The 17801-nt window shown below is 45.8% G+C and overlaps 1 protein-coding gene across 1 annotated transcript in view; it reads left to right on the top strand.

Annotated features, from left to right (window-relative positions):
- The window catches only part of WHRN (whirlin), a 107144-nt gene extending 89651 nt beyond the window's left edge, over positions 1-17493 (top strand). Inside the window, exons 10-14 of the mRNA XM_040405183.1 lie at positions 6735-6806; positions 8860-9403; positions 14387-14550; positions 14881-15003; positions 16594-17493. Coding sequence (XP_040261117.1) covers positions 6735-6806; positions 8860-9403; positions 14387-14550; positions 14881-15003; positions 16594-16776 — 1086 coding nt within the window. The 3' untranslated portion in view covers positions 16777-17493. The remainder of the gene's footprint in view (positions 1-6734; positions 6807-8859; positions 9404-14386; positions 14551-14880; positions 15004-16593) is intronic.
- Positions 17494-17801: the final 308 nt, after the last annotated feature.

Genomic DNA, 17801 nt, shown 5'->3' with positions numbered 1-17801 from the left:
GGTAGCGAAGTGGGATGCAAACACCAAAGAACAGGCAAAATCCAGCACCACGATGGAGGACTCCTCTTGTTCTTTGCCATATGGCCCCCTGTCTTCTGATCAGTAGAATGATAGAGTCTGAAGGGCTATCACACATGTTCTGCTGGTTGTGGGCCCCCTAATAGGACTGGGGCAACACTAGTCACTTTTGCCTCTACTGCTAATGTACTTTGTAAAAGTTTTATTCCAGAAAAGCATAGCCTGAAGCGTAATTTATTGTAAAGTTACAGCAGAATAATTGTTGTCCCGCGTTATTTTGCACGCCTGGCATCATTTGCCAATTACTGCTTTCCTCTGGGAATATCCATTGCCTATGATCAGAAATCTCCGGGGTGCTGCTATCCATATAACAGCTTGAATCAGCATCAGGGAAACACTGCATTAAACGAAATGAGATCCAATAAATCCAATGACACAATTTAAAAAAACCTTCTTGGGTGAAAGTCACATTTGCCATATATTTTATTTTATAGAGGCTGATAGCTTTTGAGCAGGGATAGGAGGAATCGTGATATATAACGTGATGTTTTTTTTTAAGACTCTCAACCTGTCAATTTATTGGGAAATGGTGGCACCCCTGCGGTGCAAGGTATAAAGTGTCACAGCAGCATCACTCACTCCTAATGAATTGTTCGTGTTCTTATCTGCATCAGTCTTCTGTATATCCACATGTTGGGTTTTGCAGGTTTGGACCAATAGCAAGACTGAAATAAAGCCTCCCTTCTGGAGCACACATACAATGGCCAGAAGGGTCCACCATACACTGCCCCCCTTAGTACGTTAAAAGTACAATGAGAAAAGTACGTTAAAAGTACAATGAGAAAAGTTTTCAAACTAACATGGTAGATGAGGAAGATGCACTAGCTAACATTGAAAAAAAAACAAAAATACAATTGATCACTGTGAACGCAAGCATCCCAGAAATATTGATGAATTAAACACATTTTCAAGGAGAAAGGGTCCAAAATTCCTCCTCTGCATTGTGCAAATCTTATAGGAAATGCCATTATAAAAATTGTCACGCGACATTAGTGCAACAAAATGTCGCACGACAAATGTCGTCGTGTAGACGTAGCCTTCATGTGACCTTTAAACTGTACCACTCAATTGAAAAACAAACTGAAATCTTTTAGGTAGAGGGAAAAAAAATATATAAAAATAAAATAATATGGTTGCATAAATGTGCACACCCTTAAACTAATACTTTGTTGAAGCACCTTTTGGATTGTATTACAGCACTCAGTCTTTTTGGGTATGAGTCTATCAGCCTGGCACATTTTGACTTGGCAAGATTTGCCCACTCTTCTTTGCAGAAATACTCCAAATCTGTCAGGTCTCCTGGGCACAGCCCTCTTCAGATCACCCCACAGATTTTCAATCGGATCCAGGTCTGGGCTCTGGCTGGGCCATTCCAAAACTTTAGTCTTCTTCTGGTGAAGCCATTCCTCTGTTGATTTGGATGTATGCTTTGGGTCGTTGTCATGCTGAAAGATGAAGTTCCTCTTCATGTTCAGCTTTCTAGCAGAAGCCGGAAGATTTTGTGCCAATATTGACTGGTATTTGGAACTGTTCATAATTCCCTCTAGCTTAAAGGTATATCTAATGCCTTGGAGATTCTTTTGTACCCTTCTCCTGACTGATACCTTTTAACAATTAGATCCCTCTGATGCTTTGGAAGCTCTCTGTGGACCATGGCTTTTGCTGTCGGATGCGACCTGAGAAAATTTCAGGAAAGACCAACTAGAGCAGCTGAACTTTATTTGGGGTTAATCAGAGGCACTTTACATGATGGCAGGTGTATGCTGACTCCTATTTAACATGATTTTGAATGTGATTGCTTAATTCTGAACACAGCTACATCCCCAGTGATAAGAGGGTGTGCACACTTATACAACCACATTATTTTAATTTTTTTTGTTTTCTTCCCTCCACCTAAAAGATTTCAGTTTGTTTTTCAATTGAGTGGTACAGTTAAAAGGTCACATTAAAGGTGGAAAAAGTTCTGAAATGATTTATCTTTGTCTCATTTTTTTTACATCACAGAAACCTGACATTGTAACAGGGGTGTGTAGACTTTTTATATCCACTGTATCTTTAGGATAAGTCATCAATATCTATCTGATCGGCAGGGGTCTGGCACCCGGAACCCCCGCCGATCAGCTGTTTCAAGAAGAGTTGGTGCACCATGCGAGCACTGCCCGTCGCCTCTGAAGTCTCAGCAGTGCAGTGTCATGACAAGTACTTGCTCCATTCTTCTATGACCAGTCCTGCTCTGACTGCATGGTGGCATCAGGCTGCTAAGGACACCAGTGCAGGAAGATGACTACCTACTTAAAGGGGAAATGTCCTGCCATGCCTTTCCTGCTGATTGAGGTTCATACCATGTCTTGGCTCTTGTTCCTTAAATTATTGCTCCTGGTTTTGACTCCTGATATTAACTTGTTTATGGATATTACTCCTGCCTCACCCTTGGGTTTGTCTGGTACCTTTTGCTCAACACCTGGCTCTGACCCTTGGTCCATTCCTGACTACTCTCTCATTTTATTCTTTTGCTTGTTGCATTCTGACTTCTCTTCTGGTGACGCTTCCCGTCTCTGTCCCTGACTGTGCTTGTGTGACATGTACTGGCATTTATCTATTACAACGACTTCAATGTTGTTGCAGTGTGCTCTCTCTGGTGTTAACGCCATCACACTGTGCCGATATTGTACCACTGCGCACTGATGTTAGTGCCGTCAAACTGTGCGCTGGTGTTAATATCGTCACACTATGCGCTTCCAACATTGTTATGTCTGTATGATACTATTACAGTATTCTCAGCATCAGTACACTGTGTACTATTGAATATCAACGTCACTCTGTATATTAAAGGGCTTCTGTCACTCCACTAAACAAATTTAATTTTTTTTGTCTCCTTAAAATCCTTATGCTGCGATTTCTCAATATATAGGGCTATTACTCAGTTTGGTTCAGTAGTTATATAAAAAAACGGACTTTTATAATATGCAAATTACCTCTCTAGCAGCAGGTAGGGCGGCTATGTGCTGCTAGCAGCCGCATCCTCCTTTCATAATGACGCCCCCTCCTCATGATGATTGACAGGGCCAGCGGACGCGCTCGTTCTCTGCTGGACCTGTCTTCATTCAAAATCTGGCGCCGGCGCCATACCTGTCTTGAGTCGGCGCAGGCGCACTGAGGGGAGGACGCTCGCTCGGCCGCTCCATCCTCAATGCGCCTGCGCCGATGACGTCACATGTACACCCGACGCAGGCGCACTGAGGATGAAGCGGCCGAGCGAGCGTCCTCCACTCAGTGCGCCTGCGCCAACTCAAGACCGGCGCGAGATTGAAAAAGCAGACAGGGCCAGCAGAGAACGAGCGCGTCCGCTGGCCCTGTCAATCAACATGAGGAGGGGGCGTCATTATGAATGGAGGATGCGGCTGCTACCAGCACGTAGCCGCCCTACCTGCTGCTAGAGAGGTAATTTGCATATTCTAAAAGTCCGTTTTTTTATTATAACTACTGAACCAAACTGAGTAATAGCCCTATATATTGAGAAATCGCAGCATAAGGATTTTAAGGAGACAAAAAAAATAAAGAGTTTAGTGGAGTGACAGAAGTTAAGTAATTTGCTCCGTTCAATAAGGAGTGTATGACCTACCACAGCACTATATATTTTGTTATTTTAAAAGATAGGCACTCAACATCTGGGATCACGCTAAATCTGCATTTTATTCATAAAACCACAATAATCATATCCCTTAAAAATCTGTAATTAAAAACAATAGATACACAATATACAATATAATACAATATGCGGTCAGTTGTAAAAGCTCCGCTTGGTGATATATTACACCTGAAAAGAGGACCTATTTTTTACCAATTCACTAAATCGTTATGACCTCAATCAGCTGGAATATCTAACCGCAGAATGATCCCAATACAGTGTACCGCAATTAGAATATCACCACATACACAGAATAAACTCTCCCAGCAGAATGTCACACTGGAAACAATTCTGACCCAATGCAAAGTGTCGTATTGTATATCTAAGGGTCCATTCACACATCCGTGTGTGTTTTCACGGACACCGGCAATGTGCGCTCCGCATTTTGCGGACCGCACATCGCCGGCACTATAATAGAAAATGCCTAATCTTGTCCGCAATTGCGGACAAGAATAGAACATGTTCTATTTTGTTCGGGAACGGAAATGCGGACCCGGAAGTGCGGATCCATAGAAATGAATGGGTCCGCAATTCCGTTCCCCAAAATGCTAAACATAACTGCGGACGTGTGAATGGACCCAATGGAAAGTCACTCTTAATATCAGTATCCAGAAATTCAGTTCACTTAGTCCCAGTTACAGTGGATCCAGCAGCTAAATCAGTTCATATTGTTTGTCAATTGTGCATATCTATGAGACCTTTATTTGTGTTTTTCCGGATTTGTATATTGTTTGATGGTTAAGACTGGTTCATTCCAGGTACTATTTTGTATGTAACAGTTGTAAAGATGCACTTTCATATTAATAGTCCACATAAACGTGCGGTAAATCAGTTACTCACTGTTCTGGAGCGGAGATCAGGAGTCGGCTGGGGCGTCCCACATGAAGCACAGACTCGGTGGATCTTACCACCTGATTTTCCTCTCTGTTTCACCTCCGGAGGCTTTGCGCATGCGCCCTTTAGTGTCCACTACGCCGACTTCCAGATCAACAGTACCGATAAAAGTGTTGTTACTCTACTTGTCCTTTAGTTATCATCTAATATATAAAGCTGAGTGTATGTGTGTGTGTGTCTGTCTGTCCGCTAAAGGAATCCGCACCGTCGCATTTACAATCACGAAATTTGGCACACAGGTACATCAGGTGTCCGGGAAGGTTTTGGACCAGGTCTCAGCTCTCTAGGACGTACTGTTCCTGAGATACTGTATTCCCAAAAAAATGCCTTAGCCAATAGAAGCTTGGTCACATGACCCTTATCAGCCAATAGAAGCTCGCAGGTCCTCCAACCTCCACATACACAGTTTTACTCCAGGTTTCCAAAACAACCCAGCCATTTATCTTCACTGCTGTAGGAGAGCTTTAAAGGAAATCTGTCACCAGTATAATAGCTATTGAAGTAAAGCCATGGCCTAATAGCACTTAGTTCCTTTATTTCAAGATGTGCCTTTATTCAAGCAATAGATGTTTTTATCCTCTGAAAATCCAGATTATTTGGTATGAAAATGAGCCATTAAGGTCCCCTAGGGAGGAGTCACTCTTGCAGGAAGGAGCCCAGACATGCCCCCTGCCACAATGTGTCCACCCTCAAAATTAAAACCCCGCCCCCAGTTCCCGCTAAGACACGCCCCTGATCTGGTTAGGCCACGCCCTTCCCACTCCTGAGCCGACGGGGTTTGAAAAAATGAAGGTAAAAATCAACTTCTGTCAGCTGCCAGGGAGGGAGGGAGGGTGACTTTCTCCCTGCAGCTCACACTCAGACAGTACAGTGCTGCTCTCTTAGAGTGAGCTGTTCAAAAGGACACGCCCCAGTAAAGACCACTGTTAAGGGGGCGGGCCCCTGTGGAGGTCACTGTCAATGGGGTGGTATGCTGTGAAACTCACTGTTAAAGGGGAAGGCTGCTATAAAGGTCAAAGTTAAGGGGGTGGGCTGCTGTGGAGGTCCAATTTTAAGGGACGGGGCACTTTGGGGGGGTCAGTGTTAAGGGGTGGGGGGCGGGTTGCTGTAGATGTCACTGTTATAGTGGATAGTGTTGATATCTTTTAACAACACACACAAAGATTAAATGAAATAGATTAAATATACCCGAGCGAAGCCGGGTCCTTCAGCTAGTAGACATATAAAAGCGATTCGATGCATTGTAACCTGCGTTTCTGGGACTACAGTCTCCTTCCATAGTAAGTGACTGTTCCACTCAAGTGAATGGGCTGAGCTGCAATACCAGACACAGTCTATGGAAAAAACTCTGGTGGACATTTATTAAGACCGGCATTTTAGACGCCGGTCTTAATAAGGCCCTGCGCTGACGGTGGAGCCTCTGAAGTTATGTAGAGGCTCTGGCCTCTACATAACTTTTGGCTGATCCACCGCCGCTTCGTAATCTACACCAGCTTTCTTGCTGGTGTACATTTAGACCATTTTTTGCGTGGAAAATGATGAATGAGACGGGCCTGCTGGCTGTCCAGTTTACCCACCCACGCTACGCCCAGTTTTTTAGACTTGGAGTGAACGAGGAAAATTCGCAGGTTCTTTGCAATTTGCGCCAGAAATAGCCTAATATAGACGTATTTCTGTTAGTAATTAGCCCCCTCTGTGCCTTGTTCTAATCCCTGACCACCCTTTTAGTCAATAATGGCATGGTATTAGGATGCAGTGGTAATAGTTTTACGTTTTCAGCTTGACCCACAGGACCGTAAAAGCCCTCTCAAAGTCATTTTCCAAATGCAGTTTCTAAAAACAGGTTGCACCAAGCACCAGATGGCCTAATAGACACGCCAGCACAACCGGTAAAGCTCTGCGTGCCGACACATCTCGTGCTTCTGTAAATTGCCCCTTAGACGTCCTGCGAAACATAGCGTTCTAGGCAGAAACACAAAGTCGCCGTGTAGCATTATTTCATGCATGTGATTACAGCTTAATGTGAATTGCTGTCTATATTTGTATTGTAAATTTTCTCCTGCCCTTTAACTAGAATGGAGCCGACCCTGAGGGAAGTGCGGACTCTGGAAGTCTGACTCGGGCAACCCTGCCCGACATCTCCCTGGTAAGTATAGAGGATTGATGATTATGGGGATCCGTGCTGGTGACAGACTCGAATCGAGAGGCCGCGTCATACATTTCCAAGGACAGGCATCCCTCCCGGGCACCATCAACACGGTTTATACCGCTGATAGGATCTGCAGCTGCTGCTACAATGGACGGATCTGAAAATAGTACCAGGGAATCCGAAATGAAGCTTTCCGCCCTGAGGGCTGACTGCACAGTCCTTCAGATTAAAAGCAATGTTTTATGCATGATGCCTCCATTAATCTGGACTGCTTGGGGACAGGTCAATGGCATTTTTCACAAGGAGCTAATATAATAGACCTATTGAGGGAGCAGAGATCGGTGAGGAGAGGCTGCGCTTGTTAACTGCTGACTCACAGAAGCAGGAATCTGTCGATAGCGGCTGTAATGCGAATACATTCAAAGCCATCGACCTGCTATACAGCAATCTTATTCCTTGTCATTAAGGAAGGGGCTAAATTTAAAGGGAAACTCCACTGAAAAAAACATTTAGCTCATCTATCAGTTCTTAGTTTATTTTTGACATCTGCAGATGTAGTGAGAATGACAGGAATGAGTTTGTCGCTGTCCTCAATATCAGATTGCGTCGGTCCGGCCTCTTCATTGTATACTAAGCACAGCGCCGTACATTGTATAGTGGCTGTGCTTGGTATTGCAGCTTAATCCCACTCACTTGAATGGTACTGAGCTGGAGAAAGGCCAAATGAGTGATGGACATGACGTCACAGTCCGAGGAAGAGGCTGCCTCGCTCGCCTGAGCAATGGCTGATTGGTGCAGGAATCAGACCCCCCACCGATCCTGGGGAAAGGTCATTGGTATTTGAGTTACAGACAAGCCATTTAAATGGAATCTGTCACCATGATTCTGGACTATTATCTGCAGATAAGGAGTTTAGATTGCTACTTTTTATTTTCCCCATTCCTCCACTTTCAGAAAAATGAAGTTTGAATATAAGCAAATGAGCCTCTAGGAGCAATGGGGGCGTTGCCGTTACACCTAGAGGCTGTGCTCTCTCTTCAACTGCTACATCCTCTGCATTTTGGTGCAGTTGTGATGTTTACACTGCCTGGTCCTGTCAATCAAAGTGCAGAGGGTGCGGCAGTTGCAGAGAGAGCAGAGCCTCTAAGTGTAGCGGCAACGCCCCCGTTGCTCCTAGAGGCTCATTTGCATATATTAAAACATCATTTTTCTCAGCAATGTGGGCACATATGTACATGGGACTAACACAGATGCCTTCAGCTGTCAAGTGCACATGTAACAGGTCAGCCAGTGTCATAGGTACAAAACTGCTGACAGATGCCCTTTAAGGGTAAATGCACACGATCAGGATTGCGAGTGGATTTTCCGCACGGATTTGCGTGCAGAAAATCAGCACCGTAGGTCATGCACATTGTATTCTATGAGAATTTGAAATGTACATGATGCATATTTTTTTCCATGCAGATTTTGGCCTGCGGTGCGGATTTTAAAATCCGCAGCATGTCAATTTATTTTATTTTCCTGACTGGTTTTTCTCCATTCACTTCAATTTCATTCACATGTGGAAAATCTGCACCAATTGATGTGGATTGTCCGCACGGATTTCCCTGCGCACATAAATCCTGAACATGTGCATTTACCCTAAAGCTCCTGGGGTAGTGCCAATCTGTACTCCGGGGCTCAGGTGCCCCTGCAGTGTGCATTTCTGTAGCCATACTCCTTTTCTAGCGTAGGCTAGGTTTACACATTATTTCTGTACTGTTAAAGGAACAGAAAAATGAAAATAATTGCAGTGCCCGAGCCATCACATATGGACACCTACGGTGCCCGACAGACCCCATTGGCTACAGTTAGGTCTGTCAGGTTACCATCATGGTTTCCATCATTTTACTGACAAAAATAGCGCAATACTGCTTTATTTTTTTCTGGCTTTTTTTTTTTTTTTTTTTACAGAATCGGCAATAACACAAACCTTTTAGTTGAGGGGATCTACCGAAATATATACTTGCATAGATTACAGGGTTTATCATTTTTCTTTTTATATTTGCAGGATGATGTCAATTCCTTCTTAGACGAGCCCCCTGCATATAGACCACCTCCCCCTATCCCAACAGAGGAACCTCCTGCAGTTCTTCGAAGGCAGAGTGGAGAACGAGCACAGCGTCCTTCCTCTGGGTCATCTCAGTCCGGGCTCTTCTTCACTGCCCCGACTCACCCTAGTCCTCCTCCTCCATCATTTACATCACCTCCAACCCCAAGCCCACCCTTACCCCCTCTAACAGCACCCCCAACTTCTCCTCATTCACAGAGCCCAAACCAAGTGATATATGCTACGGTTTCACCCAAAAAACTGTCTCCCGTAAGCCCTGCGGCCCAGCTGGCTCTGGTCACGCAACTACCTCTGACCCCCTTCCCAAGGGTTCAGTCACCAACTAGATTAAAGCCTGTGGTTGAGAGTTCCCCTCCGCCATCTTCCCCTTCGCACACAGACGCACTGGACCCTCACACAGGTCAACATTTTGTAATGGTGGAGGTCCATCGACCCAACTGTGAACCTGATGTGAATGAAATCCGAGCCGTTCCGCAAACTCGAGGTAAGATACTGTGAATACTGTTTTCTGGTCTGTACTAGCGGCGCGCCAGCCAGATGAGGAATGTGTCAAAGGAAACATCCGGCAGCTAGACAAGGGGACGACATTTACTGAACGGGTGCCAAATTTCAATGTAAATTTTGGTTTAAAAGGGTTTTCCAAGTTTTTAATACCGATGACTTATTCTCAGACGACCGTACGAAGGGCCCGCAACTGCGGAACGGGTGCGGACCCATTTATTTCAATGGGGCCGCAAAAGATGTGGACAGCACACTTTGTGCTGTCCGCATTCGTAGTTCCGTTCCGCAGCCTCGCAAAAAAAGATAGAGCACGTCGTATTCTTGTCCACAATTGCGGACAAGAATAGGCATTTTCTATCATAGTGCCGGCCATGTGGGGTCCGCAAAATGCAGAACGCACACGGCCGGGGTCCGTGTTTTGCGGATCAGCAATATGCAGACTGCAAAACACTACGGCCGTCTGAATGAGCGAAACGTATATACACACAATATCCCCTATATCAGCAGTGCTGGGGGTCCAGTGTAACTTTGGAAAGAATACAGCACATGTAGAATAGGCTCATTGTACGTAGGACCCCATTATGGTGCAAAAGAGAAAAAATAGGATTTTACTTATCTACAATAGAAACAAATTTTTCAGTATTTCAGAGACTGTTCTCTTTCTACCAAAATGGACGCATTTTTAAAATGGTAAATGTGAAAGCATTATCCTGCTGTACTGTATTACCGGGCTCAAACGATAAAATGTGGTGTCTTACCAGTGAGGCATTAGATGGCAGATATCGCCCCCTTGTGGTTGCACTGATCTACTACATGGATCATTTCAGTTCTGGAAATGCCTGTGTTTGCTGAAATTTCAGTTTCATCGTTTAAGGTCATTAAGGCAATTATGCAGCTTGACTGTTTCCAAGTCTTTAGAATTTGAAGGAAAGGGTGGTGGATGCGCTGCTGATGCTAAATTTCGGCCTATTTCACACGGGCTTCCCGGATTTGCTCCGGATGCGTTGCGTGCGCATTGCGGAAAAAAACTGCGCGAGCAGGCACGCAATTGCAGTCAGTTTTTCAGCGCGAGTGAAATGCGTCTTGCACGCGCGTGAATATGGTACCCAGACCCGAACGCGGACTTCTTCACTCGCGCAGCCGGCATCTTCTTCTTTCAGGACCTGCCAAAGGACCTTTGATGACGTAATCGCGCGCACCACGTGGTGAGCGCGGTGACGTCAGCGCAGGTCCTGCTGAATGAAGATAGAATATTTTCCCTAATTCAGTAAATTGACTTTAATGGGGTTGCTCATCCCCTAGCAACCATGCGTGAAAAAAGCTCTGCACTTGCCTGCGATTTTCATGCATCCCCATTCACTTCTATGGGGCCTGCATTGCGTGAAGAATGCAGAATATACGAACATGCTGCGATTTTCACGCAACGCACAAGTGATGCGTGAAAATCCACACTCATCTGAACAGCCCCATTGAAGTGAATGGGTCTGGATTCAGTGCGGGTGCAATACGTTCACCTGTGAAAGGGACCTTAGAGGAAATTTTTCCGCTAAGGCCTAGTTTACATTTCAGTTATTTCCATTGGTGATTGTGAGCCAAATCCAGACGTGGAGACTACACAGAGATAAGGTATAATGGAAAGATTTACACAGATTCTGTGTTCTGGACCAGCACCTGGTTCTGGCTCACTATCACTAATGGAAATCAAGCCTCCATTACACAGCCCGATTATTCGGCAGATAATCGTTAACGAGTGTTTGCATGAACGCTCGTTAGCAATCATCTGGCAGTGTAATACTGCCCCTGATTGCCTGATAAACGAGCAAACACTCGTTCATGGGTAATCCGAATCTTTTGACATGTTAAAAGATTATCGTTTGCAGGCGGCAGATCTGTCTAATGGCGATCTGCCGCGGGCAAGCTACTATACAGCATGGGGACGAGCGATGGCATAACTATGCTGCGGAGGAGATCAGGGCATGAAATAGCAGCGGTCTCCTCCGCCAGCGACCAGGTGATTGCCCTCTTCTGCTACATCCGGCTGTGTAATACAGCCTTTACTGATCAAATCACTGAAGTGTGAACGAGGCCTAATGCTGTATACATAATTGCACCCATACATAAAGAGCTGTTCCACCCCAAAATATGTTTAAAGAGGGGCTATCACCATTCCTGTATACCTATATTCACCGTGGGCAGCACTGGTGCCTTGCAGCGCTGGGGTCCTGGTTTCGAATCCGACCAAGGACAACATCTGCATGGAGTTTGTGTGTTCTCCCCGGGTTTGAATGGAGTTCCTCCGGGTTCTCCGGTTTCCTCCCACACTCCAAAGACATACTGATAGGGAACTTAGATTGTGAGCCCCATTGGGGACAGTGTGATGCTAATGTCTGTAAAGCGCTGCGGAATATAGTAGCGCTATACTATATAAGTGCATAAAATAAATATAAATAAATAAAAATTCCCAATTAAAATACAATCTTGAAGCTAGTGGTACACACAGATATCATAGGGCTTAGGGCTATATATCAAAATTTAGTAAGGGCCCCCTTCCATATGGAATTTCTGTCAAATTTATTTTTTGTTTTTAAATTAAGAGGAGGGATTAAAAGACAAATCTCCCTCCTGTGAAACAGGCGCTTTATAAATTCATCCTGAACACCAAATTTCTCAGTGTATTTATACCAGACATCTGGCATTAATACAATGATAAATCTTCCCTCATACAGCTATAAATATGCTGCTTCCCCTCACATCACATTTATTAAACTGGCTGCCTGCAGCCACCACTAGGGGGAGCTCAGTGGTTAGGAATTTATACAATTACCACTGAATGGAAACTGTAAAAAGCTTTATGAACTGTGCTCCCTCTACTGGCAGCTGCAGGAAGCTATCATGATTTCATGTTGAGAAGCAAATGAAGGAGTTCAGTACCAGGCCCCCCTCTTACCACAAGACCCATGACAGACGTGTGGACTGCCTCCATGAGTACGTCACTTCCTGGAGTATCTTTTTTTTTTTTTTAAATAATCCTGCATTGTACGAGTGAATTGACATCTAGGTGTTACTAGTTTGGGGTGTGACCCTAACCTACGGACTTCAGACATTGTTCAATGAGTACTGACAATGCCAACCTATGGAGGAACACATCCCTTTGACAGGAAAAAAACGGTAACACCTAGTTGCGAATTTATTCCTAAATATTCAGGAGTAATACCAGAGGAACGGCACAATGCAGAGTTATAATAGATGCTCCGGAATTGTTATTTCATAGGGGCAAGTAATTACTAAAACAGACATGTCAGCAGAGGTTTTTGGTCCCCTTTACAGGAAATCTGTCACCAGATACGTCAATATGAATCCAACTTACCTGCAAGATGCGCCTGGTGGTCTCCATCCCTGTACAGCGCATGTGGCGAACATGCTGCTGCGAGACTTCAGGGCCGAGCGTGAGTACGTCTTCAGTGCCTGGCCCTGTCAGTCAAAGCGGTGGGGTGATGAAAAGGAGTGGAGCTTGGGTGCAACGTCACCAGCTTCATTGCACCCAGGGGCTAATTTGCATCAAATAAAACCGCTGATTTCTACACAACGGGGCCACATATTGAAATAGGACCAAGACTGTTACAAAGTACTGACGCGTGTTCATCTAGCATCTGGTGAGACATTCCCTTTAAAGTGGTTTTCCGAGACTTTTTGATTAGCAAGTGCTGCTGCCTTCTAGGCCAGTGATGGCACGTTCATCTGTCACATGGCCTAGGAGCAGCTCACAGCACTATACAAGTAGGGCTGCAACGATTCATCGATGCCAAAAAATCCTCGATGCAGTTTCCCTGCATCGAGGATTTGTTTAAATAACGTGACCACGGAGCGTGAGTGAAGAGAAGTCTCTCACTCACCGCTCCGTGGCCCCCCGTCCGCACCGCGATGCCAGGGCCTTACGTGCACACATCGTCAGCGCTCTGGCTGACGCTGTGTGTGACATCAGGTCCTTTCCAGTGCATGCCGGAAAGTGGGAAGAAGATGCGGTCCGTCTCCTGCGGACTCCATGTTAGCGCACTGCCAGGAAAGGTAAGTATAAGTTAGCAGGGGCCCAAATCTGCAGGGGGGAAGGGGCTTGGGGGGCACCTGTGATTTGAAGGGGCTGATGGCGCTGGGGGACATGGATGGAAATAGTACAGAAGGGCTGATGGCGCTGGGGGACACGGCATGGAGGGACTGATCTGATGGCACTGGGGGAGTGGGGGACATGGTGGATGGCATGGAGGCACTGGGGGAAGGGGAAATGGCAATGGATGGCATGGAGGGGCAGATGGCACTGGGGGACATGGCATGGAGGGGCTGATCTGATGGCAGTGGGGGACATCACATGGCAATGGATGGCATGGAGGCCCTGGGGAGTGGGAGACATGGCAATGGATGGCATGGAGTGGCTGATGGCACTGCGGGAGTGGAGCTGAAGGCACTGGGGGAACGGAGCTGATGGCACGGGGGAAGCTGATGGCATTGGGGGATAGTGGAGCTGATGGCACTGGTGGGAACTGATGCACTTGGACTGATCGCACAGGGGGGAACGAAGGGTGTTGGGGACTGATGGCAGGGGGTCTGATGAGTTTTTAGAAAGGAAAACGGTCTATTAATTCATTTTTTCTTATTAGATTACTCGATTAATTGTGAAAATAATCGGTAGAATACTCGATTTCTCAAACAATCGTTTACTGCGGCCCTATCACGGCGCTGTGCTTGGTCCGCACGGAAAAGGCCGCTGCGCTCACAGGAGCATGAATGCCTTCTCAAATAGAGACATTTAAAACCCCACGATCAGAAACTGATGACATATGCATTGGATAGGTGATCAGTATTTAATTTTCAGAAAACCCTTTTAGGTGCTGTGTGTCGTATGCAAGTTTTTTTTTTAAATGACCCGTGCCTAGTGTTCTTTTAGTTTACTTACCTTGAATTTTTTTTCCAGCCGTCCTGCCCACATCGCCCCCAGCCTCCCTTTCCCAGCTGTCAGACAGCGGGCAAACACTCAGCGAGGACAGTGGCGTGGACGCAGGAGAAGCTGGTGGGGGCAGCAAAAACAGCAGCCCTCAGCCTCAAAAATCCAAAGGGGCAGAGAACAACGCAAAACCAGTAAGTAGATAAAGTTTTGCTTTGCATCTTGAAGATCTGATCGAATCATACATCTATTATCCTGAAGGCAGTAAGATTTGGTCACAATCTGATGAATTGACGTCAGATATGTTGCTACGACTGAATCAATTCTCATTTGCACTGTCCTAAATTTTGCATTCTCGGCCAAGTGTTGCTACAGTTGTACTTGTGACGAGAATGGCAGACGCTATTATGTAGCCTCCTTCTGTTTGTGTCCTCTTGTATTGTGTGCTCTGGGTTAATCTCTTTTATCCGCTCATGTCACTAATCCTTTCACCTAGTCCATGACAGAATGTCTTCTCTCTGTAGCCAGGCCTGCTGGAGCCTTCTGCCTCCTTAGTGCGTGTAATGAAGACTGCCCCAACCTTAGGAATAGCTATCGAAGGAGGCGCCAAGACACGACAACCTCTGCCACGTATTGTTACCATCCAGGTATAGAATCATGGCGGCTTCTATTAGCGATCACATGGAAGGTATTATTAAAGAACTAGGCAGATTGGCGCCAAAGTCAATTCTCACCCTGCTTTCCTAGAAACGAATTTAAAGGGGTATTCACATCTTAGACATTATGGCATATCCAAAGGGTATGATAGGTGCACGCCCCACCTCTGGGATGTCTTTATCTCCAGAAATGGGGGGGTCCCTGACCCCTGTCCCACCTGCTGAGACCACAGGTGTGAGGTGGGTGTGCAAGAATGGCTTTCTCTATTCACTTCTACGGGAGTCAAGCTCTCTGTTTAAAGTGGTGGCCTCATCTGTCAAGAGACCTCCATTATGGAGATAGCTGCAGGTCTGACATCTATCAGATATTTATGGCACATCTTAAAGGTGTTGTTCATATTCGGGGGACCTTTCTGCCAGACGGCCGCATGTGGCTAAACCTGCGGAAGGATACATACTTACCTGCTTCCTGCTGCTGGATTCAGGCTCCTTCAGTCCCACGACACTTTCCCCCCCCCGGGCCTCCACGTGTCAACATCCTGTTTGACGTTGGTCACGTAGCGGCTGCAGCCAATAAATGGCCTCGGCAGTGTTCTGCCTCCCATGTGTCACGTCACTGGGTCATGTGATACATGGGGGCCACGTCACTGCGTCATCACGTCAAACAGGATGTTGACATGTGGAGACAGGAGGGAGGCAGCGGGAGACTGAAAAAGCCAAACCCAGTGGCGGAAAACAGGTACAGTAAGTATTCTTCCCTCTTCAGGTCTGGCTACGTTAGGGGGGGGTCTGGCAGAAAGGCCCCCCAAAGATGAACAACCCCTTTAATGCCTAAGACTGGAAAATCCCTGCAACTATAATTGGTTGATTATTAGCTAATAATATTATTATTAGTTATTATTATTGGTTGAGTAATTGGTTGAGAAGTTAAAGGGCAGTTTTGTACCTATGAGACTGGCTGACCTGTTACATGTGCGCTTGGCAGCTGAAGACATCTGTGTTGGTCCCATGTTCATATGTGCCCGCATTGCTGAGAAATATTTGGTTTTAATATAAGCAAATGAGCCTCTAGGAGCAACAGGGGCGTTGTCATTACACCTAGAGGCTCTGCTCTCACTGCAACTGCCACCCCTTCTTCACTCTGATTGACAGACGCAGGCAGGATGACATCTACACTGCTTGGCCCTGTCAATCAAAGTGGAGAGGGCACAGCAGTTGCAGAGAGAGCAGAGCCTCTAGGTGTAATGGCAACGCCCCCGTTGCTCCTAGAGGCTCATTTGCATTTATTAAAACATCATTTTTCTCAGCAATGCGGGCACATATGAACGTGGGACCAACTCAGATGCCTTCAGCTGCCGGGCGCACATGTAACAGCTCAGCCAGTGTCATAGGTACAAAACTGCTGACAGATGCCCTTTAATGTGCTGGGATTTGTGACACTAGATGGCTGCAAAAGCAGGGACAGGAACAAAAAGCATGGAATATATATTTATTACATATGAGGTGCTACATACCTTAAGAAACCGTTAAGAAAACATCTTTCATTCAATAATGTGCTTTATTGCGCTGCCCCTTTTGCAGAGAGGAGGCTCTGCTCATAACTGCAGCAAGCTCCGAGTCGGCCAGGTCATCCTAGAGGTGAATGGAGTCTCCCTGCAAGATAAAGAACATCGTGAGGCTGCCAGGCTCATCGCTGAAGCTTTCAAGACCAAAGAAAAGGATTATATGGACTTTCTGGTCACAGAGTTCAATGTGTCATTGTAGCGGCCATTCATGGCATCCGAGTCCGAGAGCGTAAACCCTGCCAGGGGTCAGTGCCACGAGAAACACGTACTACATGCTAATGTGTCTACTGTGTAGCTGCCATTTTGTGTGCCCTTGCTACATACGTGGTTCCGCTGTCCAACATGTGGCTTATGTACTCCCTTTATATTATAACTGTGGGGCAGATAGCAGGGAAGGAAAGCATGTGTCTGTGACATGATAGATGGAGACCGATCGTTGGAATTGACTGACACATCGCGACGAAACTACTCACTTATCAAGGTGCCGCGCTAGGAGTAAATGTACAGTAGCGACATATATCATCTTTACAGACAAGCTGTCACGGCGAGAGAGCTCCTTGTGATAATTAACAAGTGGCAGGTCGCTGGCTTATTACCATCACAGTGACACGCTGCAGATGTGACGGCTTGTTCCATCTGTAAAGCTGACACTTGGCTACATCTATATAGGGAAACACACACAAAAAAAATAATACAATTCTTACAGCTAGACTGATAGATGCAGAAGGACGGCTTATGGCGGCCTCTAAACCGGACCTGCTCTGTGCCTGCTACTTATTAGCCTTTAATGGAGGAGAGTGATACCCACTCCCATCCTGCTACAGTGTGTGAGTGACGTGCAGCCCACGGTGTGACCATTCATGTAATATGTCTGTAATTACAGAGCTTGTCACTTTACTTTTTTCAATAAACCTCATAATAGAGAAATGCGGTGTGCAGTGTTGAATGGCTAACGACGCACGGCATGTCATGGGTTAAGGAGAATGTGGATTACACAGGGTCACCTATGATCTAAAATCACCACCAGGCAAAAAAAAAAAAAAGTTACATGTCCATTAATCAGTTTCTCTCGGCTTTCAGTAGTGCAGCGTCAGGCTTTTGGCCCTGTAATTCAGACAATCTGATTGGTCGGGGGTCCAACCACTGAGAAATTCACCAATCAAAAAATAAATAAATGGGGGGCCCTTTCCCCTGAATGAATGGAGCAGCAGGTCGCATATGACC

The sequence above is a fragment of the Bufo bufo genome, chromosome 8 (assembly GCF_905171765.1).
Source record: "Bufo bufo chromosome 8, aBufBuf1.1, whole genome shotgun sequence".
Lineage (NCBI taxonomy): Eukaryota > Metazoa > Chordata > Amphibia > Anura > Bufonidae > Bufo > Bufo bufo.
Note: the sequence above shows the minus strand (reverse complement) of the source record. Positions and strands in the feature narration are given on the sequence as shown.